This window comes from Bos indicus, chromosome 1 (assembly GCF_029378745.1).
Source record: "Bos indicus isolate NIAB-ARS_2022 breed Sahiwal x Tharparkar chromosome 1, NIAB-ARS_B.indTharparkar_mat_pri_1.0, whole genome shotgun sequence".
NCBI lineage: Eukaryota > Metazoa > Chordata > Mammalia > Artiodactyla > Bovidae > Bos > Bos indicus.
In genome coordinates, this window is record NC_091760.1 from 53,643,766 (window position 1) to 53,671,701 (window position 27,936).

At 37.3% G+C, this 27,936-nt stretch overlaps 1 protein-coding gene across 1 annotated transcript in view; it reads right to left on the reverse strand.

Moving 5' to 3' along the window:
• Positions 1-425: 425 nt before the first annotated feature.
• The window catches only part of IFT57 (intraflagellar transport 57), a 74,356-nt gene continuing 46,845 nt past the window's right edge, over positions 426-27,936 (reverse strand). The window contains exons 7-11 of the mRNA XM_070787383.1: positions 8,336-8,407; positions 6,923-7,054; positions 5,546-5,608; positions 2,729-2,795; positions 426-1,680 (exon numbers count right to left, since the gene is read on the reverse strand). Coding sequence (XP_070643484.1) covers positions 1,502-1,680; positions 2,729-2,795; positions 5,546-5,608; positions 6,923-7,054; positions 8,336-8,407 — 513 coding nt within the window. The 3' untranslated portion in view covers positions 426-1,501. The remainder of the gene's footprint in view (positions 1,681-2,728; positions 2,796-5,545; positions 5,609-6,922; positions 7,055-8,335; positions 8,408-27,936) is intronic.

The window sequence follows — 27,936 nt, forward strand, 5'->3', positions numbered from 1 at the left end:
ATGTGGGACTTCATTTCAAACTACCTATTATCCCAAATTAAATAAACTGACTTTGCCACTGTATTGATTGCCACCCTCTTGAGTAATGGGCTTCCCTGATAGCTCAGCTGGTAAAGAATCTACCTGCAACATGGGAGACCTGGGTTTGATCCCTGGGTTGGGAAGATCCCCTGGAGAAGGGAAAGGCTACCCACTAAAGTGTTCTGGCCTGGAGAATTCCATGGAGTGTATAGTCCATGGGGTCACAAAGAGGCAGACAGGACTTTCACTTTCACTCTTGAGTAAAAGAATAGTTTATGCATACTGATTTATCTAAATGTAATCTTAAACTAGAAAGTTTGAAAGAAAATGATTTGTGTGTGTGAGGGTATATATATGGAAAGTAAAGGCTAAAAATAAAGCAGGGTGGAAATAAAATACTCGAATGAAAAATAAGGGGATTTTATTTTTTCTGTCATATATATATACATATATATGCATACACACACACATATATATAGTATTTTAATAAAAATTTATCACTAGATCCTTGTTTCCCCCTTATTTTCAAAAAATAAGTGTGGGCTGTCTTCTGGTTTGAGCACATCTCATCAGTTTCCCCCAGTTGCAAGTCTGGTCACTCTCATATTGCTTATGTCACCAACTTAGAAATCCCAGATGAGAAAGTTGCTCAGTAAGATATGTAAGTAAAGACTGCCAGTACCAGGAGGATGATTGTGACATGACTTGCTATCCTTCCTTCTGCTACAAAATGATTCTTTAGTATATCTGATACCACAGAAGAAAGTAGAACTGAGAAATGTATACACCTTTTAATTCACTACAGAAACATAATCAAACATGACTGAAATATTTATTTTTTATCAGGGAACCTTAGATCATAGTAGATATAAAATCAGTTTAGTCATGAAATGGTCATGGTAAATAATAAACTTCAAATGTTAATAAAGATACTGAAGTTTTATTCTAATGCTTTTTTTAAAAAAATGTAATTTTAGGTAACCATAAAGTTGAGGCAAGGGTAGTTTGGAATTTTGGAAAGAATTCCCAGCCATTGCTGGCTGCGTCTGGGAGCAGAAGCACTTGAGATGACTGTGTGTGTATCAAATGGAAGGGGCTGGCTTGTCCCAAAGGTCCACGTGCTGACAGCAGCAGCAGCACCTGCAGAAAGCATGGGTCCTACCCACTCTGAACCACGTTCCTCTCTCTCAAATGCAAGGAACCATAAGAACAGTGAGCCACCAGGTCAGGGCTTTACTATATGTAATGATTAGTGAAAGCTGCTTTGAAAGTGAGAATTTTAAATTACTTTATTAAATATTATATTCAATTTAAAAGTTTTGACCATCCATAATCATCATGATACAATGTGTGTGTATATATGTAAAAAAATACCCATCAACATGCTTTAAGAGGAATAACTGTGCTTTGTAATCTATGCAACATGAAATATGATTTTCTATAAAAAACCAATAATCAGAAGCATGATAAATGGTATGTTTTAATAAGAGCCTATTGCAGATTCTGGAATGATTGTGGCATGCATGTCTCTTGTCATGTTGGACTTTTCCTTCAGTTTCGACTGGAGTAATGTGTGTTCCACAACACCGATTCTAATGTCCATCTGAATGGTTTCTTGCTTCAGCTTTGTTAAGCTCTGTTTAATCTTCACCAGAGGAGCTGCAGAATGAAAATAACATGGAATAAAAATTTTCATTTGGAGTATCAGTTTATTACAGAATGGTATGACATTTTCCTCACTTTGTCTTAAGCCAAAAATAGGGTTAAAAACAGCCAACAATTTACTGACATTCACACAGTTTTGCTGTGGCATTTTAAACACCTGAAATTTCTAGGCTGGGAAATGATGTAGCATTTGATGTACTGAGGCTGAACTTCTTTTCTAGAGGAAGAATTGCTAAAGGGGTGTATAATGATTTCTTCAGTATTTTTTAATGGGCTAGTATATTTGTCTAAGGAAAAAAGGATACTATGGGAGAAAGGAGATTAAAAAAGGGATGCAAAGGGAAAAAAGAATTACTTTGAGACACAGCTAATGGGCTCATTCAAACATACTGCAAACCCTCTATACATCACCTTTTGAAAGATCACTCAGTATGTACCATTAACACTCTAAAATCTTTCTAGAACATAGAAAGGCCTTTGGGCAATCACCACCAGGCCATGTCAAAGTAACTAGCTCACAATGGAGGATGATTACTGTCGGAATATTAATTCTTCCCTATCTGACCCTTGACTATCAGGCCTACTGAGGGTGAGTGAAAAAGGGAGTCATCACATTACCACCTACACTGACTGTTTTTGTACCATAAAATGGAATGATGAATCTCACTGGATGAAAACAGAACAAAATATTACTTTTTTTTTTAAACAGGCATATCCTATTTCTTTCTTTCTTTTTTTTTTTAAATTTTATTTTATTTTTAAACTTTACATAATTGTATTAGTTTTGCCAAATATCAAAATGAATCCGAACAGATATAGTTTGAATAAAATCCTGAATGATAGTAAAAATGACTCTTCTCAGCTCATTTATAAGGAAAATAGTATACTGATTATCAGACATCATTTTTGTACCATGTACCCCTCCTTCAAACAAATTCATTTTAAAAAGGAGACTTCCTATTTATTAATACCTTCTAAAAAATACATTTCTTAAGGAGAGACACTTTTGCTTATTTTCTTCTTAAAATTCGTGTGTACTTACCACCGTCGGTCATACTGCTGCCTTTTTCTTCCATTTCTTGTTTCACCTTTTCTAGCTCTTCTGTAACCTTTCATTGAAAACAAAAGTTCTCATGAGCATTGGATTTTAAAGAAACTTCCAAATTTTTGAATGACGTATTAAGACAAATAATTCAGACATAATACACACATAAAGGGATACAAAGATATTAGCAGTATCCTGGACATAATTTGGGCTTCCCAATTTGAACAATAAGATAAAGTATGCAGACATGCTAAGCTTTTTATCTTCTAAGCATGCTCCTATTGTTCAGTCAGTTCAGTGCAGTTCAGTCGCTCAGTCATGTCTGACTCTTTGCGACCCCAGGAATTGCAGCACGCCAGGCCTCCCTGTCCATCACCAACTCCTGGAGTTCACTCAGACTCACGTCCATCGAGTCGGTGATGCCATCCAGACATCTCATCCTCTGTTGTCCCCTTCTCCTCCTGCCCCTAATCCCTCCCAGCATCAGAGTCTTTTCCAATGAGTCAACTCTTTGCATGAGGTGGCCAAAGTACTGTAGTTTCAGCTTTAGCATCATTCCTTCCAAAGAAATCCCAGGGCTGATCTCCTTTAGAATGGACTGGTTGGATCTCCTTGCAGTCCAAGGGACTCAAGAGTCTTCTCCAACACCACAGTTCAAAAGCAGCAATTCTACGGCGCTCAGCTTTCTTCACAGTCTAACTCTCACATCCATACATGACCACAGGAAAAGCCATAGCCTTGACTAGACGGACCTTTGTTGGCAAAGTAATGTCTCTGCTTTTGAATATGCTATCTAGGTTAGTCATAACTTTCCTTCCAAGGAGTAAGCCTCTTTTAATTTCATGGCTGCAATCACCATCTGCAGTAATTTTGGAGCCCCAAAAAATAAAGTCTGATACTGACATCACCAAATTACTTTCTCATTAACTCTCTCAGGTTATAACATGATAGAATAAAAAAGATCTAAGTTGTTTTTTTTTTAGGCATTAGGCACTCAAGCCTTGCAGTTATCTCATAGCATCTACCATGCAAGTCTCTAATGACTAGTTATTAATTAAAATACCATAAACATCCTAAAAGCTTTGCTAATTCTAAAGATTTACTAGGTATCTTTCTTAATATTATAGTTTTGTAAGAGAATATGCCACCTCTTCCACTATAGGACACTAAAAATAACATTTATGCCATATGGCTATATGTAAAAATATTCTAACTGCTTTATCCAAACCATGAACTCCAAGAAGCATACTGTGCTGCTATACTGGCCCTTATATATACTCTACATCATACTCAAAATTGTACTATAGTCTCTGTTATTAGCAAACTTCCAAACTAGAATTAATATTGGTGGAAAGTATCACCTTTAAAAAACTGAAAAATTTTTGATACAATTTAGAACCAAACCATAATTATTGTAACTTAGTAGTCTTTATTTTTTATCATACTGGTGAGTAAAAACTTCCTTGGGAATAAAGTGCACATCCAAGTAAAGCAAATTAATTTTGTTCAGGCATCTGAAATGTTACAACTGGGGATAACTACATACTCCGAAAGAACTAAATGGTTCCCTGGACTCCCTTCCAGTGTTAATTTACCTAATGTAAGTGAGCACTTTAGTTCTGTATAATGTTTTATCTGCCTAGAAGCACCACAGGACTACAGTCTAAGTATTTCTAAAGTAATATTTTTATTATTTTAAAATAACTATTTACTCCTCAAATAATCTCCAGGAAAAAAGCTTAATTCTATTGTATAGAAATGTGTGTGTGTGTGGGTGTGTGTGTGTGTGCGTGCTCTGTTTGCTCAGTCATGTCAGACTCTTTGTGGCCCCATGGACTAGAGCCCACCTCTGTCCATGGAATTCTCCAGGCAAGAGTCCTGAAGTGGGTTGTCATTTCCTTCTCCAGGGGATCTTCCCGACCCAGGGATTGAACACGCATCTCCTGTGTCTCCTGCACTGGCAGGTGGATTCTTTACCACTGAGCCACCTAGGAAGCCCACTATACAGAAAAGTTTGTAACAATTATACTTGAGTATATCCAAAGATAGTCTTAGATTTTAGTCCCACACTGGCTACTGATCTTTTCAGGTCTTTTTTCCTCTCAGCTCTTCAGTGAGAAGTGGGAGTATATATTATTAATATATATATATACACACACACACAAATATTTAAAGGTAAGACCTAATACATAAAATATAATACATGTATTATTAATATAACTAATATATATTAGGTCTTCTGTTTCTTGCAAAATGATGAAAGTAAATACAACAATGTATGTAAACATTGTAAAAAGTCTTCTTTTTAGACTATTCTAAAAATACTCTAAAAATCCCTTCTAAAAAGTCTTTAGAAGGGAAAGGGTTAAATGCCCGTCTCAATTTGTGGACAGAGAAATAGGATCACATACAAGTTATCAACAACAATCATTTAAAAAATTATATCTTAAATACTAATATTAAAATTTACTATAGACATTTAAGTAAATACTTAACTCTTCTATATATTAATTATAATTATTATGTTTTTAAAAAGATTAAGGAAGGTTATAAACGTGCTAATATCATCAGCATATTTTACATTACATTTAGTAAAACAATTTTAGGCATTTTGTGGAAATAAGTAGGTATATAAATATCTAACTGATTCATTGAAAAGAAAATTTAGGGATTTTTCTCCTGAAGAAAAGGATTTAGAGCCACAGGAAGCAATTACTAAAGTAAACAACTGTGGCTGTAGCAGTATTAACCCATCCATGGCTGTCAACAGCAGGGCCCTGCTGCCAGGTGAGAATCTGGGTGAACCGTGCGTACCTCAGACAGGATTCTGGTCCTTTCAGTTACTCCACCGTTTCCCTGCTGGTAACGCTCCCTTGCCTGAGGGAGAAAATATTTTGTTTAATGGCAAAATCAAAACAAGCAGATTACTTAAATATGACCTCTTTGTATTTACAATTTCTGCATATCATTCTATGACAACCCCTTCCTTGTCTGTGAATACATTTGTGAAAAGCGACATTTTAACAGCGGCTATTTGAATGTTCCTAACAGGCACCATGTGTTTAATGAAAACACTATATAAGGCTGAACTACCTTAACCACCATGTACTGACTGTGTAACACTCAGGGCCACAGTTCACAATAAAAATTTGTCCTCAGCCATTCCTCAACAGTTTAGACAATGGCTCTTGGTTGATCTAATCTGCCTGCTATGCAGAGAAAACTCGTTCTCAGAAACAATAGAACATCAGAATCAGTAATTAGTAAGATTTAACAAGCAGTATGAGAATACAGAAATGTTCTTGGGAACTAATTTAACAATTATTTAGTATCAGTGTTTGAGAAATACAGGGTGGCTTTAATCAGAGACTTTTTACAGCATTTTAAAAATAAAAATACCCATGAATACGTGTGTATATGTGCAAACAGTTAATTAAACAAACAATAAAAAATGTGAAGGTTAGCTTCTGCTTCGTCTTTGAGAACTCCTAAAAGTATTAATATAGAAGTATCTCCAGTTTATTCCCATTCTTTTCTCCTTCTAACCTTGTCTGCCTTCAACTGACATTGGTAAGTGCTCTTAGTGGTCTTCCTCAACATCAGGAAAGTGGGGAGCATAAATCCCAGAGAAAAGTCATTAGATCCCTACCGTTGGAACAAAGCATGGCTGCTTTCAAAGGATGAAGGTTTTTATTTTATTTTTGGTTGAAATTCTAAAACTTTGACAGGATCAAAAAATGTGCTCATTTAATTAATTAAACTGCTGTCTTTGAATGTGTCTTGCTTTCATATCCCTTATTATGTGGTTGTAAGCCATTATGGCAAGGCTGTCTTTTCCCCCGACACATGTATATGCATACTCTTCTACTTCCTCCTACTCAGACAGTAAATTAACAGCAGACTTAGAAACAAAACCAGGTGTCCTGACACCCTGTTCCTTTTCTAAGGAATATATGACTTCTTTTACTTCAATCAGATGAAGAAATGCATTTTAAAGACTCCTAGGATGTCATTTCTATCGCACGTAAAATGGAGATGACAAGTTCCGTTTGCTTCCAAATGCGGGCAGAGAATTACTGTGCTGCTGTTTGTGAAAAGTACTGCATGACCCTCTAGAAGAGAAGTGCTGTGTCAAGTTTAGGGATCAGAGTCATGAACTGGAATGAGCCCCAGGCATCACTCTTCAGTTACCTCACTCAGCTGGGCTTGAGCCGCACGATATTCCTGAACCAAGTGCTCCAGCTGATTGTTGATGTACTTTTCTCGGCTGCCAATCTTTTCCAGAGTCCTACTAATTTCATTATGAAGTCTGTCCAAAAATCCCTAGAAATTTCATGAAATTTTAATAGGCAAAGAATGCACAAATATGATTTTCCAAAGTAGTTTTAAATGGGTTAAATCTCCCTCTGTTCAGCCCACAAATTCTTAGTTACAAATAAAAAAGATGAAACAGTTTGAAATTTTCAGTAACAAAAAAGTCTGCAAGGAGAATTATTTTAGTCACACTCTGCAGAATGTTAAAATTAAAAAGCACCTGGTAGTGTTAGTTGATTTATTTGTCCTTATGCAAATCCAAAATGTGTGTGAGTGGAATTTGCTTTAAAGTTCACAATCAAAGTAGGTAAGGGAATAACATGATTTTCTTATAAGCACAATTCAAAGATGACTGGAATATTGCAGCTGGAAGTAGATCATTAAACTTATCGCTCTAGTCTGCAGTGACATCATTGGGTGACACAAAAAGGATGCCAGTTTTGAGTGGTATTCAGAGGGAATAAGGGGTTCTATAGCAGATTCATACTTAGGCATGAGCAATCTTACTATGATTGAATTGTGTTTTCCGAAATTAATATGATGATGCCTTCCTTTCCCCCATCTCCCCTCAAGTGACTGTATTGGAGCCTTATAGGAGGTGATTTTGATTAAATGAGGTCATCAGAGTGGAGCTCACAGAACTGGTGTTGTTATAATATGAGGAAGAGATATCATAGCTCTCTTTCCCCATGTGAGGACACAGTGAGTAAGTGGCTGCATGTGGCCAAGAAGAGAGCCCTCCCTACAACCTGGTCAGCTGGCATCCTGATATCAGTCTTCTAGCCTCTGCAACTGTGGGAAAATAAACTTATACCGTTCAAACCAAACCAAACCAAACTTATAGCTCCAGTCTGGGAACCAGAACCTTACTCCAGCTTGGCTTCCTTGTGGTAGTCTCCAAAAGTCCCTATTCCTGGCAGGGCAGCAAGCCTGGAAGCTGTAGGTTCTAGGCATTGCTGGCCTGGCACTCTGTTATTCTTCGGGATTCAAAGAGGAAAGAATGATGAAATGATTCTAACACGCCTACATATATAAATAAACTATATCTATACTATAAAGTATGCAATAAACTATATATATATATATATATACACACACCCACATCTTTTAAATAGTTACCTTTATTTAGTTGGTTTAAATCTTAGGGCTGCTGAAATATAATATGGTATATTTGATCAGTAAACTCCTCAAGGGTAAGGACTGCGCCACTTTTCTTTCATGTCTTCCCTTAACAGGTACTTCACAGATGAATAAATGGACTCACGGACTCATCTGAAGTAAGTCACATACCTTGGTTTCCTTTAGAGCAGATTCAATCCCACTTTTGTGCTGGTGCATTTGGTCAACATGGATTCTCCAATCCTATAGGGATAAGAGCATAGAGAAACAAGTGAAAAATACATTTCCTTCTTTCTTCTACAGTTTTGAAGCTATATTCTTTATTTTAATTACTTTGGTTGCTGCTCTGTTTCAGGTAGGAGAGGCCTATATATAGCCTGCAATCAGATTATAAGGAAATATGTGTAGAGCACTTCAGGATAAAAGGTTCTAAATAAATTTAAATTATTTTATGTGTTCACAGAGTGATGTCTGACAATTTGAATATAAATCATCCCTGCACTGCTGGTGGTTAATATTTATGACTACCCATCAAAATAGAAAAAAAAAAAAAAACTAATTACTAGAAAAGAAATACTTGTTTAAACAGTAACAATTATGTATAACAGAAGCAACTCTGGAATCAAGTTTTTTTTCAGTTGCTAAGTCATGTCCAACTTTTTGTGACTCCATGGACTGCAGCACGCCAGGCTTTCCCATCCTTCACCATCTCCCAGAGTCTGCTCAAACTTATGTCCATTGAGTTGGTGAAGCCATGGAACCATCTTGTCCTCTATTGCCCCCTTCTCCTCTTGCCTTCAGTCTTTTTCAGCATCAGGGTTTTGTACAATTAATTAGCTCTTCACATCAGGTGGCCAAAGTATTGGAGCTTCAGCTTCAGCATCAGTCCTTCCAAAGAATATTCAGGGTTGATTTCCTTTAGGATTGACTGGTTTGATCTCCTTGCAGTCCAAGGACTCTCAAGAGTCTTCTCCAACAGCACAGTTCAAAAGCACCAATTCTTTGGCAGTCAGCTTTCTTCATGGTCCAACTCTCACAACTGTACATGACTACTGGAAAAATCACAGCTTTGACTAGATGTACCTGTGTCAGCAAAGTGATGTCTGGGCTTTTTAATATGCTGTCCAGGTTTGTCATAGCTTTTCTTCCAAGGAAGAAGTGTCCTAATTTCATGGCTGCAATCACCATCTTCAGTGATTTTGAAGCCCAAGAAAATAGCCTCTCACTGTTTCCATTGTTTCCCTATCTATTTGTCATGAAGTGATGGGACTGGATGGCATGATCTTAGTTTTCTTAATGTTGAGTTTTAAGTCAGCTTTCTCACTCTCCTCTTTCACCTTCATCAAGAGGCTCTTTAGTTCCTCTTTGTTTTCTGCCATTAGGGGAGTATCATCTATATATCTGAGGTTGTTGATATTTCTTCCGGCAGTCTTGATTCCAGCTTGTGACAGATATATCCATTGCAGCATTTCACATGATGTCCTCTGCATAGAAGTTAAAATAACCAGGGTGACAATATATAGCCTTGACATACTCCTTTCCCAACTTTGAAACAGTCCGTTATTCCATGTCCGGTTCTAACTGTTGCTTCTTGACCCTCATACAGGTTTCTCAGGAGGCAGGTAAGGTGGTCTGGTATTCCCATCTCTTTCAGAATTTTCCACAGTTTAGTGTAGTAAATGAAGCAGATGTTTTTCTGGAATTCTCTTGCTTTTTCTATGATCCAATGGATGTTGGCAATTTAACCTCTAGTTCCTCTGCCTTTTCTAAATTCAGCTTGTACATCTGGAAGTTCTTGGTTCATGTACTGCTGAAGCCTAGCTTGAAGGATTTTAAGCATTACCTTGCTAGCATATGAAACGAGCACAATTGTAAGGTAGTTTGAACTTGTATCATATATCAAATATTAGTTTGTCCCTTGAAATTAAAATGGGGCTCTCTTGTTTAGACTTCAGAGTCTCTCTCTTAAGAAATCTCTATAATGATTATTAGAGTTCATATATTTGAGATATATTCTACTACTTTGAGACTGATCTAAATTTGTGTGCATATTTAAAATCTATCCCAACATTTTAATTTCCTAGAAGAGATTCTCAAAATTTTTGATTTATATTACTAAAGGTAACAATTTTAAGACTTGAGAAATATTCATCAGAAGAGAAAAAATATTAAGGTGAGTTGAAGTAAGTGATGGGGCCAGGCTATCCTTCAATCACACATACCTTCCTGCATTTTCTCCCTTCCTGCTCCCATTTTATATCTACACCACTTTATGAAGGAAAAACTCTTTTGTGAATAGTTCTAGTGTAATAATTTCTTAACTTTGAAACGTGTCTGTGATTATATGGTAAAAAATCCTTGGATATTTCACACATATCAATTATGAAATTACATTACATCTGCAAAGAAGCTCAAAGAGCATCTAGCCTGACCTTCATCATTTCACAGATAGAGCAAACAGACACTCGGTGACAGAAAGGGCTGTGTCCAAGGCCCCAGAGGTAGTGGTGCATGTGGATCAGAAGCCCAGTGTACTAATCCCCACACAGTATCTTTTGGCAGTTCAGAGTTAATAAAAGGAGAAACTGGTTGCTTGACATCAGTGAAGGTGCTAGTGAAAGAAGTGTTTGTTGCTCAGTTGTGTCCAACTCTGCGACCCCACGGACTATAGCCTGCCAGGCTCCTCAGGCAAGGATATTAGAGTGGGAAGCCAGTCCCTTCTCCAGATCTTCCTGACCCAGGGATCACACCTGGGTCTCTTGCATTGCAGACAGATTCTTTATTGCCTGAGCCACCAGGGAAACCCTAGAGCAGAGAACAAACAGCACTTTGCTGTGTCCTTAAGCATTTTTTCTGTCTCATGAGTGGAACGTATCTCAGAATACAAGCGTGGAAAGAATCTTGAAGATCATTGATTCACCCATCTAATAGTCATCTATAGCAATGCCTGGACTGCTCATGACCTATGACTATGGTTAGACAGACGTGACCTGGAAACAGGCCCCTCCAACTAAGCCAGTCAACAAAGGAAAAGGAAGGAGAAGCAACTGGCTGACCTCCTGCAACTAGATCTAATGTGGTTAAGTTTTAAAATGGGAACCTGTTTAAGCTCAAGCAAGCATCTTGATGAAAGATAATGAACCTAACAAGTATCATTATAATAATTTTGTAAAGAAGTACTCATCCTGCCTGATTAAAAAAAAAAATGTTAGAAGCTTAATAAACATCAAGCTCAAGTATTCCTATCAGTCTCTGTCTCTGTCAATAGATATATATGTATATGTGTGTATATATTTACATATATAAATGTATAAACATACACATATATTTATACATACATTTAAAATTTAGTGTAACTGGTGTTTAAAACAGTTTTGTGTTCTACTTTTTTCTACCTAGCACTGTTTTCGATCCAACAAATGTTTAAAACATGCATTTTTTTCATGTTTTGATATTCAAAGTATTTTGAGAGAAGCAAACATGCCTGACTCATCTGTGCATAACTATGATAACTTACATTGATGTTAAGCTCCATGGAGGAGCTGGCGTTTCATTGGAACCTTGAAACATGAGCACTAGCATTTCAACTTGCTGAAAAGGAGGGGGAGAGGAACAGTATTTTAGGCTGAGGGAGTAACAAGAACAAGGGAAAACAGAAAAATATATAGAGAACAGTAGGCCAGGCTGGCTAGAATATAACACACAAAGTTCTTAGGGTGGGGTGGTTGAATCACAAGGAAACAAAGCTGGAGATGGTAGGTTAAATTAGATCAAGGGCTTTAATTAAGGAGTGTGGATTTTATCTTGTAGAGATAATGGAGAGCTATCAAAGATTTTTAGTTTCAGTTTTAAAGACAAGTCTGTGTTTTGAGAAAGTAACAGAGTGAACGACTAATTAGAAAGGTTGAGATTGAAGGCAGGTAGCAGACCAATTAGAGAAGGCAAAGGCAACCCACTCCAGTACTCTTGCCTGGAAAATCCCATGGATGGAGGAGCCTGGTAGGCTGCAGTCCATGGGGTCACTAAGAGTCGGACACGACTAAGCGACTTCCCTTTCACTTTTCACTTTCATGCACTGGAGAAGGAAATGGCAACCCACTCCAGTGTTCTTGCCTGGAGAATCCCAGGGACGGGGGAGCCTGGTGGGCTGCCGTCTGTGGGGTCGCACAGAGTCAGACACAACTGAAGTGACTTAGCAGCAGCAGCAGACCAATTAAGAAGCTGTGTCATGGTCCACTTGACAGATTAGCAGGGGTTTATCAGAGCAGTGCTTGTAAGAATGGAAGGGAAGGGGTGGATTCCAGGGACGTTGCAGAGACAGACTACAAGTATTTGATTACTGACTCAGGGGAAGTGTGTTGATTACTAACTCAGGGGAAGTGTGAGGCGGCTGAAGGGGAGGTGGGCAAGTAGACAGATGTGGGCAAGTAGACAGATGTCTGCAAGGTTTCTAGCCTTAGGAACTGAGAGCATAGTACAATCACAGTGTGACAAGAACAGAATAGATTTCAGGGGGTCAGAAATACTGAAGAATTTGGTTTTGGACTTTCTAATTTGATAAGCTAATGGGACATTTGTGTATTCTTATTGCTTTTTAAAGTGGAAAACTAGTAATGATCTATAATTATCTGCCAGGCAAATTTGAATGCTTGTTTTCTTAAAATCTTTGAGATGGACACATTTCCTGACATACAACTATTTTTATAAAAGCCTTATAAAAGTGTTCTTATACTTTAACCCAGCAATTTCACCTCTAGAAATTATTCCCAAGGAAATAATTGGGATACACACAAAGGCCAATGTATAAGCTCTGTGTAAAATAGTAGAACACTCTCTAAATATCTTAACAGTAGAGGACGATTTAAACTAATTCTGCAACATATATTTCATTCCTAAAAACAACGTCGTATGGTAACGTTTTTATAAAGCTCACAGCAAAAGTCAAGGATACACTATTTGGAGATGTACACACATGTTGTTGTGTTAGTCGCCAAGTCATGCCCGACTCTATGTGATCCCATGGACTGTAGCCCACCAGGCTCCTCTGTCCGTGGAATTCTCCATAAAAAAATACTGGAGTGGGTTGCCATTGCCTTCTCCAGGGAATCTTCCTGACCCAGGGATCAAAGCTGGGTCTCCTATATTGTAGGTAGATTCTTTACTGAGCCACCTGGGAAGGACACACATATATGTGAAAACACTAAAAAGGAAAAAAAAAAAAAAAAAGAAGAGGCAGTAGCAGCTACTGGCAGTACACAAATCAGAGGACAGTGATTACCTATGGGGTGGGGGTGGGGAGGGGCAGCAGCGGGGCAGCACATGGACAACTTCCAGGGTATTGTAATGGCCCAGTTCTCTCTCAGGTTGGGTACTGGGTTCATAAGTGCTCATCACTGGATTTTAAAATTCCATATGATTTTATATTCAATTATATAACATATATATACACACACACATATATATACAATATATAATATTGTATATTAAAATGTTAAATTCATATCAAAAATATTTCACAGAAAAAAAGCCTGTTTTTCACACATGTAGCATACAGTAAGGTGAAAAAACACTGCCAATAGAGTATATTCATTAGTTGTCCACGTAGTAAAAATTAATATCTGTGTATATTTATATGTGTTTATTAAAACAGGATTTGAATATTGGTATTTTAAATTTCTTCCTCTTCTAACAACACTTTCCCAATTTCCTATAAGAGAATCTTGTCAGTTTTAATCATCAAGGGAAAAAATGTCAAAAACTTTCTGGGTGCCCAAAGACATTTCTGAAAGGGGTTTAATATAGCTATAATAGAGGACATAAATAATTGTACTTGTAACATTTTAAAAACATGAATGTTGTTGTTTAGTTGCTAAGTTGTATCCAACTCTTTTACCCCATGGACCGTAGCCCACCAGGCTCCTCTGTCTTTGGGATTTCCCAGGCAAGAATACTGAAGTGGGTTGCCATTTTCTTCTCCAGGGGATCTTCCCAACTGAGGAATCGAACCTGTGTCTCCTAAGTTGCAGGCAGATTCGTCACTACTGAGCCATCTGGGAGGTCCCAAAACATGAATACATAGCTTTAAAAAACTACAAGTGAGAGAGTTAAAAACTTTAGAAAGGTTAGTGGTAAGAATGGAGAATATAGGTTTCAATGATATGTTAGGATCCAATCCTCCAAATAAGGAGCAGTAAGAAGAACTGTTAAACAATAACAGCAATTCTTAAATAAGAGAGAATCCATTCGGTTATGAGGCACTTTTAAATACTTTTCTCGTCTGAGACAACGTTTGAGAGCACTAGTAGATATTCCTTGTCCCTTCTTTTTCACCGCTCTCCTTGCCTGTAATAGGGTTATGTGACTTGCTGCTGGCTGTGGGGGAAGTGCACTTCATTGCTCTAGTCATGCTGGCCTTGCCCACGTGATTCTCTTTGGCCAGTGGAATGATGACGGACAGGGCCTATGCCAGGACTGTGCAGAAAATCTAAGGGGTGTCGTCAACTCACTTGCCCTTTCTTTCAGCCATGATAATAGGCAAGCCCCACAAAGGGTTTATCTTATAGGTCTGAGAATAAGAAACATGGAAAGCAGATGGAGCAAAGCCACAGCTGAGCACACATTGGCAGATGCATATCTTGAATGAGAATAAATGTATGTTATTATTGTTGTAAACCACTGTGATTTGGGGGTGGTTTGTGATACAGAAATCTGACTATATATACATAATTTATAGGGAAGAAAAGAATCAGGTTAAACGACCTTTCCAAAGTTTCATGTCTGGAAAGTGGAAAGCATTCCATGCTGGTGCCTCTTAACATACTACATGCTGCTTTTCTTTGTCATAAACTGAACTACCAAAGAGTACTTAAGGTAAACCAAGACTTCTTTTGGTTACGTGTCAAGTGAGATCACACGGACTATGAGAGGTTACTGGTCACCTGTTCCAAAGTGCTCCATGTGTGTCTATTAAGCATCATTTCTCATCGCTATTGAAGGTGACCTTTTCATCTAATCTAGCACATTTCTTCTCTCTATGGAAATGAGAAAACTAATAATGATAGAGAATATAATTTCTTTAGACTTTCCTTCTATTTTACAAATCCTTTCATACAAAATCTTGTGTGTAGTTCTGTCACACAAAATCTTGTGAGGTAGATGGCAAAGGTATTGTTGAAACTATAATCCTCCTCCCTGTTCCAAATTCTTGAGTACCAAATTATATATCTCCTTTTTTCAGAAACTGGAGAACTGTGATAACATCTCTGCAGATGGTGATTCACGGTATACCATAAAATCAAAATGCATGAGATCTAGTTACAAAAGTTAAGGTGACTGGAAGACTACAGATCTTTGGGTTTTACTTCAACAGAACAACACCTAAACAATTTCCTTTGCATACATAGAGACATTTTGTTTTTTCCCAACTTAGTGCTTAAAGCGCCTCTCTGAAATAGCAGGGAAAAGAGAGTCTGAAACATGAGCTAGGGATGGCAAATGAAACTTTTATCTGTGTATAAGTTCTACTAATTTACAACTTGTGAAATGTCAAACTCTCAGTTTTTTTTTTTTTTCCACCCAAGTTTGAGCTTCTTTATGTGTGGAAAGGCATTGTGCCAAAGACTCTTGATATAGAAAAGCTGAGGCAGGCACCTTCGTGTGTAGTGGGATGGTTTTCTTACAGGCTCAGGAAAAGTCCACGCCAGGGCACAGCTGACTGATCTATGGGCGCCTTTCGCTCCAGCCCCCAACGGCAGGGGCAGGCCCTGATATCTTGAACTGCTTTCCATCACAGAATGTTACTTCTGCTGTATGTCCCACCTTTTCCCTCTATTCTTATTGTTCCTCCCTCAATTCTGTTATGAATAATTAGTGATGAAATCTTCATTCATTGTTCTGTTTTTATAGTTTTATTTTAATGAATATAAAACCATTTACAACAGCTTTTACGGGCTCCCTCCATGAAAAGTGTCTAACCCATTTTTTCTTTTTAAACCTTTGTTTCAACTCTGAATTCACTTTCTCTGGGAATTTTTAAAAATCACTCTGGGGAGGAAATCCTATGTACTTTACATCCATTCTGAGATCTTTTTAAGTCTAATAATAGCAACTTCAATGTTAATATTCAAGGAATGCTTTATATATGTCAGGCACTATGTTAAACATTGTTTCTAAAATGATCACATATGATTCTCTTAAAAACTTCATGAGGATATTGAGATGTGGCTACTTCAAAGTAGGCTGCCCAAGCTCACACAGGCAAATTGGGTAGAGCCTAAACCTCCGAAGACCACCACAGGATATCAAGTCGTGTCTCTGATGAAATGCAGTAAAGCACAACTAAAAATTTTATGGGGTGATGGTTAAAGGAGTCTTTAGTTTTATATTTAATATTTGAATTTTTATAAGAATGTATTTATATATCAATAGTATAATGAAAAAATATGAAACATTTTAGGATAAACATATGTAATTAAAAACTTTTTCACAAAGAAACAGCCACACCTACATGCTTTGCCTGTGTGTCTCGTTTTGTTTTTGGCCATGCTGCATGGCCTGTGGGAGCTTAGTTCCTCAGTCAGGAATTGACTCTGCGCCCTCAGCAGTGGAAGCTGGGCAACCAGGGAATTCCTATAGCTATATGGCATTATCAGTGAGTTTTCTCAAACACCTAAGAAAGAAATAACAACAACCTTATGTGAACCCTACCAGAATATAGAAAAAAAAGGGATAGCAACTGCCAACTTGTTTTATAAGAACTTCAGAGCATCACACGAAAACCTGACAAAGACATTTAAAAAACAAGAAAAAAAATACAGATCAGTATCTTTTGTAGAGATATAAAAACCTAACAGCCAACAGAATCCAGTAACATACAAAAAGATAATATAACATGATTAAGGTACATTAATTCCAAAATGCAAGGTTAGTTTAATACTCAATAAACCATTATAACATGAGAGAAAACAAGAAGAGAGAAAACAAGAAGAGAGAAATCAAATGGTCATTTCAATAGATGAATAAAGAAAAAAATCACTTGAAAAAATTTAACATCCATTCATAATAATAACTCAACAAACTAGGAACAAAAAACAAAGTTCCTTAACCCATCTTATGATATTTATAAAAGTCATAAAGCTAACATCATCCTTAATGGTAAAACTGAAATATTGAAAGCGTTCTCCTTACTAATGCAACGTATATCCAACATAGACTAGGATTCTTAAACAGTATATTTCAGACAAGATAAAGGAAATAAAAGGGATAAGGCTTATAAAGAAAGAAATAAGATGGATGTTATTTGCAGATAATATAATTGTATACACAGAAAATGCAAAAGAGTCTACAGGCCTACAGTTAGAATGAATAAGTGAGTTTAGCAAGTTTGCTCGAGATGTGTACAAATACACACATACACAGATAAATGTATTTTTAAATAGCAGCAACAAATAAACAGAAAATAAAATCTAAGAGATACTACCTAAACAAACAGACCAATGAAATAAAACAGAATGTCCAGATACAGACCCACAAAAACATGTTCTCTTTTTATGACAAAGCAGAGCACTGGTAAAAAGAAAATTTTTAAAAATAAATTGGGTCAATTGCATAAACATATGAAAACCAAATAAATCTTGAGTTCTGCCTTACACTCTCACACTGTATATAAGAATAAATGTTAGATGGACTGCAGATCTCAATGAAAAAGGTAAAACAATACAGCATCAAGAAGAAAACAGGAGATTATCTTTGTAATACTGGGAAGCAAAGATTCTTAAACCTAGATTTAAATAAAGATTATTGAAACAAAGATTAAAACACAAATATCAGCCATATGCCACTCTCTCCAAAACACATCATTTTGAGTATATTACAATTAAGCCATTTTATCACAGTACACCAATAAGAGTGAAAAGAAAGCCAAAAGGTAGGTATTTACAATACATATTAATATATCTGACAAAGGACTCATGTCCAGGGTATATAAAAAAAACTTCTTTAAATCAAAAGAAAAAGCAGGTAACCCAACAGCAAAAGACAAAAGGGAATACCCAATTGCCAAATAAGCATATGGAAATGGGCACAACTTCATCAGGCATCAGGAAAAAGCAAATTAAAATGACAATGAGACATCACAGGCAACTCACCATGGTGATTAAAATAAAAGAGACTAAAACTATACTAAATGCTGAAGAAAATGGGGAGCAACCGGAACTTTCAGACAAGGCCGGAAGGAGTATAAATTTGTATAATTACTTTCAAAAACTATCAATTATCTGGCAGGGTCTGCTAAAGGTGAGCACACGCAGACACTATGACCCAGCAATTCCATTCTTAGTAGAAACCGTAGGAGAAATGTGTACTTATGTTTCCCAAATGACATGTTCAAGAATTTTCAAATCAGCATTATGTATGTAAGTCACAAACTATAAACAACTCACATAAGCCAGATGTGGGTTACCCTGGCAGGGCATGAGCTTGGGTTAGGCAGCTCTGTATTGAAGGAGCTGACAGCTGGAGGTTGTCTGCAGACGGCACTCTCTGAAATTGGGCAGCAAGGCCTTGCTTGGAAGGGGACCTGGACAACTCATCTGTGTTTTAACCAGAGGGAGACAGACCTAGTTATTAAAATGATAACTGTCGTTGCAGTCATACAGAGATAGGGCCAAGGGTGAGCTGTGGTCCCAAAGCGATCAGTCTCAAGATTTCACTCTGGAATACTGATGTTCCTGTGACATGTTTAATATCCCATCCACAGTCAATGACAAAATTCTCTGGTAATCTGATAGCAGGAAATCAGGTTAAATCAAAGAGGCAGAGAAGACAGCTTGATAGAAGGAGCTGCATATGGCCAAGTTCACTGTAGCAAATATTTTTGGAATAGGTCAATAATTTATCATACTCTTTGCAAGGATATGAGCAGCATATTTCCCTCCTCCACCCAGAACACTCCCTACTCTAATGACAAAATATTATCTGTATTCTCGCTTTTTGCACTCTGCACAAGCAGTTTTGCAATTGCTTCTTCCTGTCCTAATTGTTACATTAATTTTCAGCTTCATTACTGCTCACATTTATGTATTCGTGTGTGTATGTGAGCGAGAGAGAAAAAGAGAGACACTGTGCATTAAATTAAATAATTTTTTCATGAGATTAAATTACTTCCTTAATGAAAAATGCCCACCAGGTTGCAGGATAATTGCAGAATGTGGTTGCCTTGAATTTTTAAATGGGAGATTTTTCTTTAATTGTCAGCAGCTTAAAGTCTTCTGTGGTACACCTTTTTGGTGTGGAAGCAGGATTTTTCTAAGTGTTCAAAGAACTAACCATATGACTTAGGAAGAGTTCAGTATGTATGTTCGGTGTATGCTATATGCTGCAGGGGGTGTGGGAATCATGCTAGAAATATGTATTTCCTTGGGAAAGTTCTTGCTTCCTAGATATTCCTCTTGTACAGAAAATAAGACGTGCACATAAAGGGTAAGCAAAGGCTATCATAACAATCACTGGGATCCTCACACCTGACTGTAATTGCACTGAAACTGGAGATCCATAATCTCTCCATAAAATACCTTGTTAGATAAAAAAATAACATCTCTAATGTGTGCTCAGAGATTATCTTTACTGATTACCATCTGCTACTAAGCATTTTCATATGTTGACTCAGTCTTATTATTCATGCTTACTCTATCCACAACCCTTTTAAAAGTCCAAATCTTCTGAATGAAGGCTTCCAAACTTTAGATAGAGTCATGACATGAGCTTTGAGAAGAGATTTGGCAAGGCAGAGAAAGGGGCTCTTCTTAAAATGCAGGAACACTCTCAGGCTGACTCAGAATGTCATTATTTCACAGGACGCTGAGGAACCATGGTGGAGGGCCAGAAGGGATGACCTTGCCAGTCCCTCTCAACCTCAAGAATTAATCATCAAAACTTTGATCTCATACTGATACTCAAAAAACAAAAACGGAAGTCATCTACATATTTGAAGAACTAAGAAACATAAATCGATACCATGGCATAAAGAAACAACCACATATAATGGGATAAAGACTATGGGGGTAACAATCTGTACAAATGTTAAGAAATTTGTAATAAAACATTCTGATGGTGAGAACTGCTCTATTGATTGGAAAAATGAGGCAAGGCAATTACAAAGTGCATTTCATAGAGAGGTCCATATGATAAATGGTTTCTGCTTCAATTCATATTTTATATTAAGTAATTAAAAGGAAACATGAAATTATACTTTGCAATAATGAAATATTTAGGCAGTCTAGAAATTCCAGTTATAATCAATGTGTATTAACTCCACACTCTCAATCACAAACGTCTACCTGAGGTATATCTGCCATGAGGCATGAATCACTTTCCTCTACAGCATTTACATAACATGTAATTTTTATTGGTTATTTACTTAAAAATCTACCACTGTTGATGTTCTTTAGTTAGAGCTGATTGTAATCTCTAAAGCAAAAACTGTTTCAAATTGTGATAAAGGAAACCTTTCGGGATCCAGTTGAAACATTTATCACACTCAGGGTAAATAGGAAGGAAAGCATCATCAACCAAGTTTAAACACAGAATATCCTGAATGTTCAGCCACAAGCAGCTAAAAATCATTTCCAGGTGCCTAAGGATGGCTAGATTTTCCTTCGCCCCTTTGTAGTATTTTCAAATGCATAATTATGCCTAGTATACTTTGCTACGACCCTGTCCACGACCCACAAGCTACAAAGAAAAAAAAAATACAGCTGACCTTGAGAATACAACTTAAAGTCCACTAAATGACACCATTTTTTAAAAACAATACAAAAATCCAAAACAGTACTCTCTTTCGTGTAGTCTCCCTTAAAGAAAGTGTGCCTGTAAAAAAGTCCGTCAGTGAATATTTCCTTTCATTCTCTGAGACAACCTGCAGTTGAGTAATCACACTGGCTGCTCTAAAAATGTATGTGTGTCTAGTTAATTTAGGCCGTTTATTTTGATAGCATTCACCTCTTTTTGATTATAGCAGGTGTTTCAAGGATAAATTTGCTGAAAATTGTATTTTGTTTAAACAACAGCAGCATGTACATTTATGGCCTTACTATATTAAAAGGCATTTATTGTCTGGCAGCAATAGATACAATTACAAACATTTGTGACAGTAATTGGAGCTATTACTCCTGCATGGAGCCTCATGGAGATCAACTTATTGCTACCTGTATTTACATGTATTACTGGTAATTGCAAAATTTGGTGCCTTATTTTTTAAAAATTTTGTGAATATTTTTCAACAAAAGGTCTACCAGAAAATCTGTAAGAATTACAACTGTAGTTTCTCCATTATTCAAATAACAGGCAGAATCACATCTTCTGACAAATATGTATGTAAAATGTATTCCTGTATCATAGCTCACAGACTGTTCAAGATGGATTTAGAAAACGCAGAGGAATCAGATCAAACTACCAACATCCTGGATCATAGAAAAAGCAAGAGAATTCCAGAAAAACATCTATTTCTGCTTCATTGATTGATTACACTAAAACCTTTGACTGTGGATAACAATAAATGGTGGGAAATTCTTAAAGAGATGGGAATACCAGGCCACCTGACCTGCCCCCTGAGAAATCTGTATGCAGGTCAAGAAGCAACAGTCAGAACCGGACATGGGACAACGGACTGGTTCCAAATTGGGAGAGGAGTATATCAAGGCTGTATACTGTAACCCTGCTTATTTAATGTATATGCAGAGTACATCATGCGAAATGCCAGGCTGGATGAAGCACAAGCTGGAATCACAATTTCCAGGAGAAATATCAATAACCTCAGATATGCAGATGACACCGTCCTTTTGGCAGAAAGCAAAGAGGAACTGAGGAGCCTCTTGAAAGTGAAAGAGGGGAGTGAAAAAGCTGACTTAAAACTAAACATTCAAAAAACTAAGATGATGGCATCCAGTACCATCATTTGAGGCAAATAGATGGGGAAGCAATGTAAACAGTGACAGACTTTATTTTCTTGGGCTCCAAAATCACTGCAGATGGTGGCTGCAGCCATGAAATTAAAAGACGTGTGCTCCTTGGAAGAAAAGCTATGACCAACCTAGACAGCATATTAAAAAGCAGAGATATTACTTTGCTGACAAATGTCTGTATAGTTAAAGCTATGGTTTTTCTAGTAGTCATGTACGGATGTGAGAGTTGGACCATAAAGCTAAGCCCCGAGGAATTGATGCTTTTCAACTGTGGTGCTGGAGAAAACTCTTGAGAGTCCCTTGGACTGCAAGGAGATCAAATCAGTCAATCCTAAAGGAAATCAGCCTGGAATATTTATTGGAAGGACTGATGCTGAAGCTAAAACTCCAATACTTTGGCCACCTGATGTGAAGAACTGATTCCTTAGAAAAGACTGTGATGCTGGGAAAGACTGAAGGCAGGAGAAGGGGCCGACAGAGGATGAGATGGTTGGATGGCATCACCAACTCAATGGACATGAGCTTAAGCAAGTTTGAGAAGCCTGGCATTATGCAGTCCATGGGGTCGCAGAGTCGGACATGACTGAGCGACTGAACTGGACTGAGCTGAGCCCACAGAATATATAATACATTTTTGCTCATGTTTACAAGGATCCTTTCTAAATGTTGAGCTTTAAGCCAACTTTTTCACTCTCTTTCACTTTCATCAAGAGGCTCTTTAGTTCTTCACTTTCTGCCATAAGGGTGGTGTCATCTGCATATCTGAGGTTATTCATATTTCTCCCGGCAATCTTGATTTCAGCTTGTGCTTCTTCCAGCCCAGTGTTTCTCATGATGTACTCTGCATAGAAGTTAAATAAGCAGGGTGACAATATACAGCCTTGATGTACTTCTTTTCCTATTTGGAACCAGTTTATTGTTCCATGTCCAGTTCTAACTGTTGCTTCCTGACCGGCATACAGGTTTCTCAAGAGACAGGTCAGGTGGTCTGGTATTCCCATCTCTTTCAGAATTTTCCACAGTTTATGGTGATCCACACAGTCAAAGGCTTTGGCATAGTCAATAAGCAGAAATAGGTATTTTTCTAGAACTCTCTTGCTTTTTCGATGATCCACTGGATGTTAGCAATTTGATCTGCGGTTCCTCTGCCTTTTTTAAAACCAGCTTGAACATCTGGAAGTTCATGGTTCATGTAGTGCTGAAGCCTGGTTTGGAGAATTTTGAGCATTACTTTACTAGCGTAGGAGATGAGTGCAATTGTGCGGTAGTTTGAGCATTCTTTGGCAGTGCCTTTTTTTGGGACTGGAATGAAAACTGACCTTTTCAGTCCTGTGGCCACTGCTGAGTTTTCCAAATTTGCTGGCATATTAAGTGTAGCACTTTTACAGCATCACCTTTCAGGATTTGAAATAGCTCAACTGGAATTCCATCACCTCCACTAGCTTTGTTCATAGTGATGCTTCCTAAGGCCCACTTGACTTCAGATTCCAGGATGTCTAGCTCCAGGTGAGTGTGAGTGATCACACCATTGTGATTATCCGGGTCATGAAGATCTTTTTTGTACAGTTCTTCTGTGTATTCTTGCCACCTCTTCTTAATATCTTCTGCTTCTGTTAGGTCCATACCATTTCTGTCCTTTATCGAGTCCATCTTTGCATGAAATATTCCCCTGGTATCTCTAATTTTCTTGAAGAGATCTCTAGTCTTTCCCATTCTATTGTTTTCCTCTATTTATTTGCATTGATCACTGAAGAAGGCTTTCATATCTCTCCTTGCTATTCTTTGAAACTCTGTTTCCGAATGGGTATATCTTTCCTTTTTTCCTTTGCTTTTTGCTTCTCTTTTTTTCACAGCTATTTGTAAGGCCTCCTCAGATGACCATTTTGCTTTTCTGCATTTCTTTTTGTTGGAAATGGTCTTGATCCCTGTCTCCTGTACAATGTCATGAACCTCTGTCCATAGTTCACCAGGCAGTCTGTCTATCAGATCTAGTCCCTTAAATCTATTTCTCACTTCCACTGTATAGTCATAAGGGATTTGATCTAGGTCATATCTGAATGGTCTAGTGGTTTTCCCTACTTTCTTCAATTTATGTCTGAATTTGGCAATGAGGAGTTCATGATCTGAGCCACAGTCAGCTTCTGGTCTTGTTTTTGCTGACTTTATAGAGCTCTATCTGAAAAAATATAATCAATCTGATTTCGGTTTTGACCATCTGATGATGTCCATGTGTAGAGTCTTCTCTTGTGTTGTTGGAAGATGGTGTTTGCTATGACCAGTGCATTCTCTTTGCAGAACTCTATTAGCCTTTGCCCTGCTTCATTCTGTACTCCAAGGCCAAATTTGCCTGTTACTCAAGGTGTTTCTTGACTTCCTACTTTTGCATTGCAGTCCCCTATAATGAAAAGCACATCATTTTTGGGTGTTAGTTCTAGAAGGTCTTGTAGGTCTTCATAGAACTGTTCAACTTCAGCTTCTTCAGTGTTACTGGTCAGAGCATAGACTTGGATTACTGTGATATTGAAAAAGTTGGCTTAAAGCTCAACATTCAGAAAACTAAGATCATGGCATCCGGTCCCATTACTTCATGGCAAATAGATGGGGAAACAGTGGAAACAGTGGCTGACTTTATTTTTTTCATCTCCAAAATCACTGCAGATGGTGATTCCAGCCATGAAATTAAAAGACGCTTACTGCTTGGAAGGAAAGTTACAACCAATCTAGATAGCATATTAAAAAGCAGACATTATTTTGTCCACAAAGGTCCGTCTAGTCAAGACTATGGTTTTTCCAGTGGTCATGTATGGATGTGAGAGTTGGACTATAAAGAAAGCTGAGCATCAAAGAATTGACGCTTTTGAACTGTGGTGTTGGAGAAGACTCTTGAGAGCCCCTTGGACTGCAAGGAGATCCAACCAGTCCATCATAAAGGAGATCAGCCTGGGTGTTTATTGGAAGAACTGATGTTGAAGGTGATACTCCAATACTTGGCCACCTGATGCCAAGAGCTGACTCATTTGAGAAGCCCCTGATGCTGGGAAAGATTGAGGGCAGGAGAAGAAGGGGACGATAGAGGATGAGATGGTTGGATGGCATCACTGACTCAATGGACACGAGTTTGGGTGGACTCTAGGTGTTGGTGATGGACAGGGAGGCCTGGCGTGCTGCAATTCATGCGGTCGCAAAGAGTTGGACACGACTGAATGACTGAACTGAACTGAACAAGGATCCTATCAATATAGCCTATCCAGCAACCAGAGTACAAGTCTTAAGAAATGCTCTTTATTCCAGAACTGTAATAACTGATAAATCTGTATAGGTAAGAAATATTTAGAAAGCTAAATTTTATTAACACTCTTCAACACACTGATGGCAGAAGATCAAAGCAAGTTGACCTTCCACTGCTTTGGAATGGAAAAAGTACCCTCTATTGCTTCCAGGTACAGATTTGTCTACAAGACTACAAAGAGAAAGCCTAGCATTGTACACTTCTGCAGGATTTGGCTTATAATACGAAGAGACTTAGAAATAATACAGCAATTCTGTGGTCCCTTCAGGTTCATTTAAATGGAATTCCACCTCCTGATTAATGCAGGCCTCTCTATTGCTTTTACGTTTTAGCTAGCACAGTGACTGGAGAGCCCAAGGGCTCAAGACTATTGTAATGATTCTACCCTTAGCACAAAGACTTCCTAAAAGGTTTCTTGCTGTGAATTACCCAAGGCAACATCTGTATGGTTTGTTTACATTAAAACAAAATCCAATTGCTTAGAGTTGAAATTTAAAGTTTAAGGTTCTTTTTACAAGTGCACCCTGACAAAGCCTGACTCTGAAGAACAAGTAAGGATGTAAAAAAGCAGTTCAGTGAATCAAAGGCTTGAAATAATTAGAAACACATGCTGCAGTACTACCTAAGCTTTAAGTAAAAAATCATCTCTTTATCTGAATTCCTTGTAATGAACCTGAAGATTTACATAATGACTAAAGACATTTTGGTAGAAAGAAGGGGTACCTAGCCAACTATCTTTTAAAGCAACAAAGCAGGAAACATTTAATTATAATTTGGAAAAAAGTCTATTTAAGTCATTAATCAAAATTCTAATTACAATATTCATAGGGCATTAAAGCACGATAGAACATTTGCTCACTGCATTAAATACCTAATATTAAATCATTCTAATATACAATCTTTTAGGAATAAATACTGCATAATTGAAAAAAAAGAATCTGTGTAAGGTTTAGTTGAAAACTGATTTCACACTTGCTGCTCTTCCTTATTTGTGAAATAAATATTATTAATGATTACTTGGATTCTACGTAAAAACTCTTGACTTGAAAAAAATCATTCTCCTGATAAAGATTAATAAGATTGATCATTTTAAGAAGATACTTCCCTTTGATTCAATGACTCAAGTTGAGAAACTGAACATACAAATGGACAAGATAATAGCCAGACCATTACTCAAAATAGAATTCTGACCCACAGTCTGTGGCCACTACTTCAGGAAGCCAAGCCACAACCTGTGTACAAGTGACCAAAATGGTCAGCACTTAATAACTGTCGGCTTCTCCGATTTTTGGCCCCCGCTGCCACCCCATTTCTAATGTAGGCCCAATCAGACAAAGCCAAATATCCTCCCCTAACCGATCACGAGAGGCCCTGTTTCTAGTGACCCTGCCTCCAAATTTCCAGTCACATCTGAACATTTGAAGCCTTTCCTTTTTTGTACTATAATTCTTTTAAATATTCCTGCATGCCTTAAATTCTCTGCCAAATGCAAGTGGTGGTGGCTGATTCCTTGCTATAGTAAGCTCTGAATAAATAGACTTGCTCTCATTTAGGTGGGCTCTGTTTATTTTCATAAAGTCAAATAAAGGCTTGCTTTTCTATAGTAAAAAGAAAACTAAAAAAAGAATAATTCTCCTTAAGAAATGGCATTAAGTATTTCCTTAGCAATCAAAATTAATCAAAAATACAGAAAGTGAAATCTATATGAATATGCATGCAATTTTCTATTTTCCCAGAAATAGAGGACATGCAGTATTCTTTGGCATCTCAGCTTCAATTATTTTATTATTCAACGCAACAACTGTCAACTGATTCACTATGGCAAAAATCATCACAATACTGTAAAGTAATTATCCACCAATTAAAATAAATAAATACATTGTAAAAAAAAGTTTAAAAATTGCTATCATAGAAATTAAAATATTTCGATCAAGTAGGAAATATTATCCTTCAATAATCATCATAAAGTAACCTGGAGAAGAGCCCCTCACACAGTTAAAAACAGATAACAGCAGTTACAACCCATAGGCTTTTCTGACTGTACATTCTTGCATCAATAAGTAATTATGTAAGATTTCTAATTTCATTTTCTATTTAATCATCATTGGCTTTCTGTTCTCCATGTTTTCTCTTTCAACTGGATTTTCTTATTCAACAGCCACTTGTTCTCTAAAATGACTCACTAGCCAATCCACTTCCAGCTAGTGGATTGTGTTCTCAGATCTTATGGTCCTTAGGCTTGCCCATACCCTAACCACTAGCTCTTGTGTGACACTGCCCTGTCATTTCTCCACCCAGATCTTAGACCTCCTGGTTTGATCCTAACGTGCTAAACTTGGCCAAGCCATCTTGCTACCTGGTGCTTAGCTGGACAGTGATGGTAACCTTCTAGCACTACAGACAATCATCTAAAGTTATGCTTTATAATTTTTAAGAATATGTGGAAATATATGATGAAATGTTAGGTGAAAAAAAGAGGTATAATTTCAACACTATACACAAAAAGCACACAGCAACATGTATTA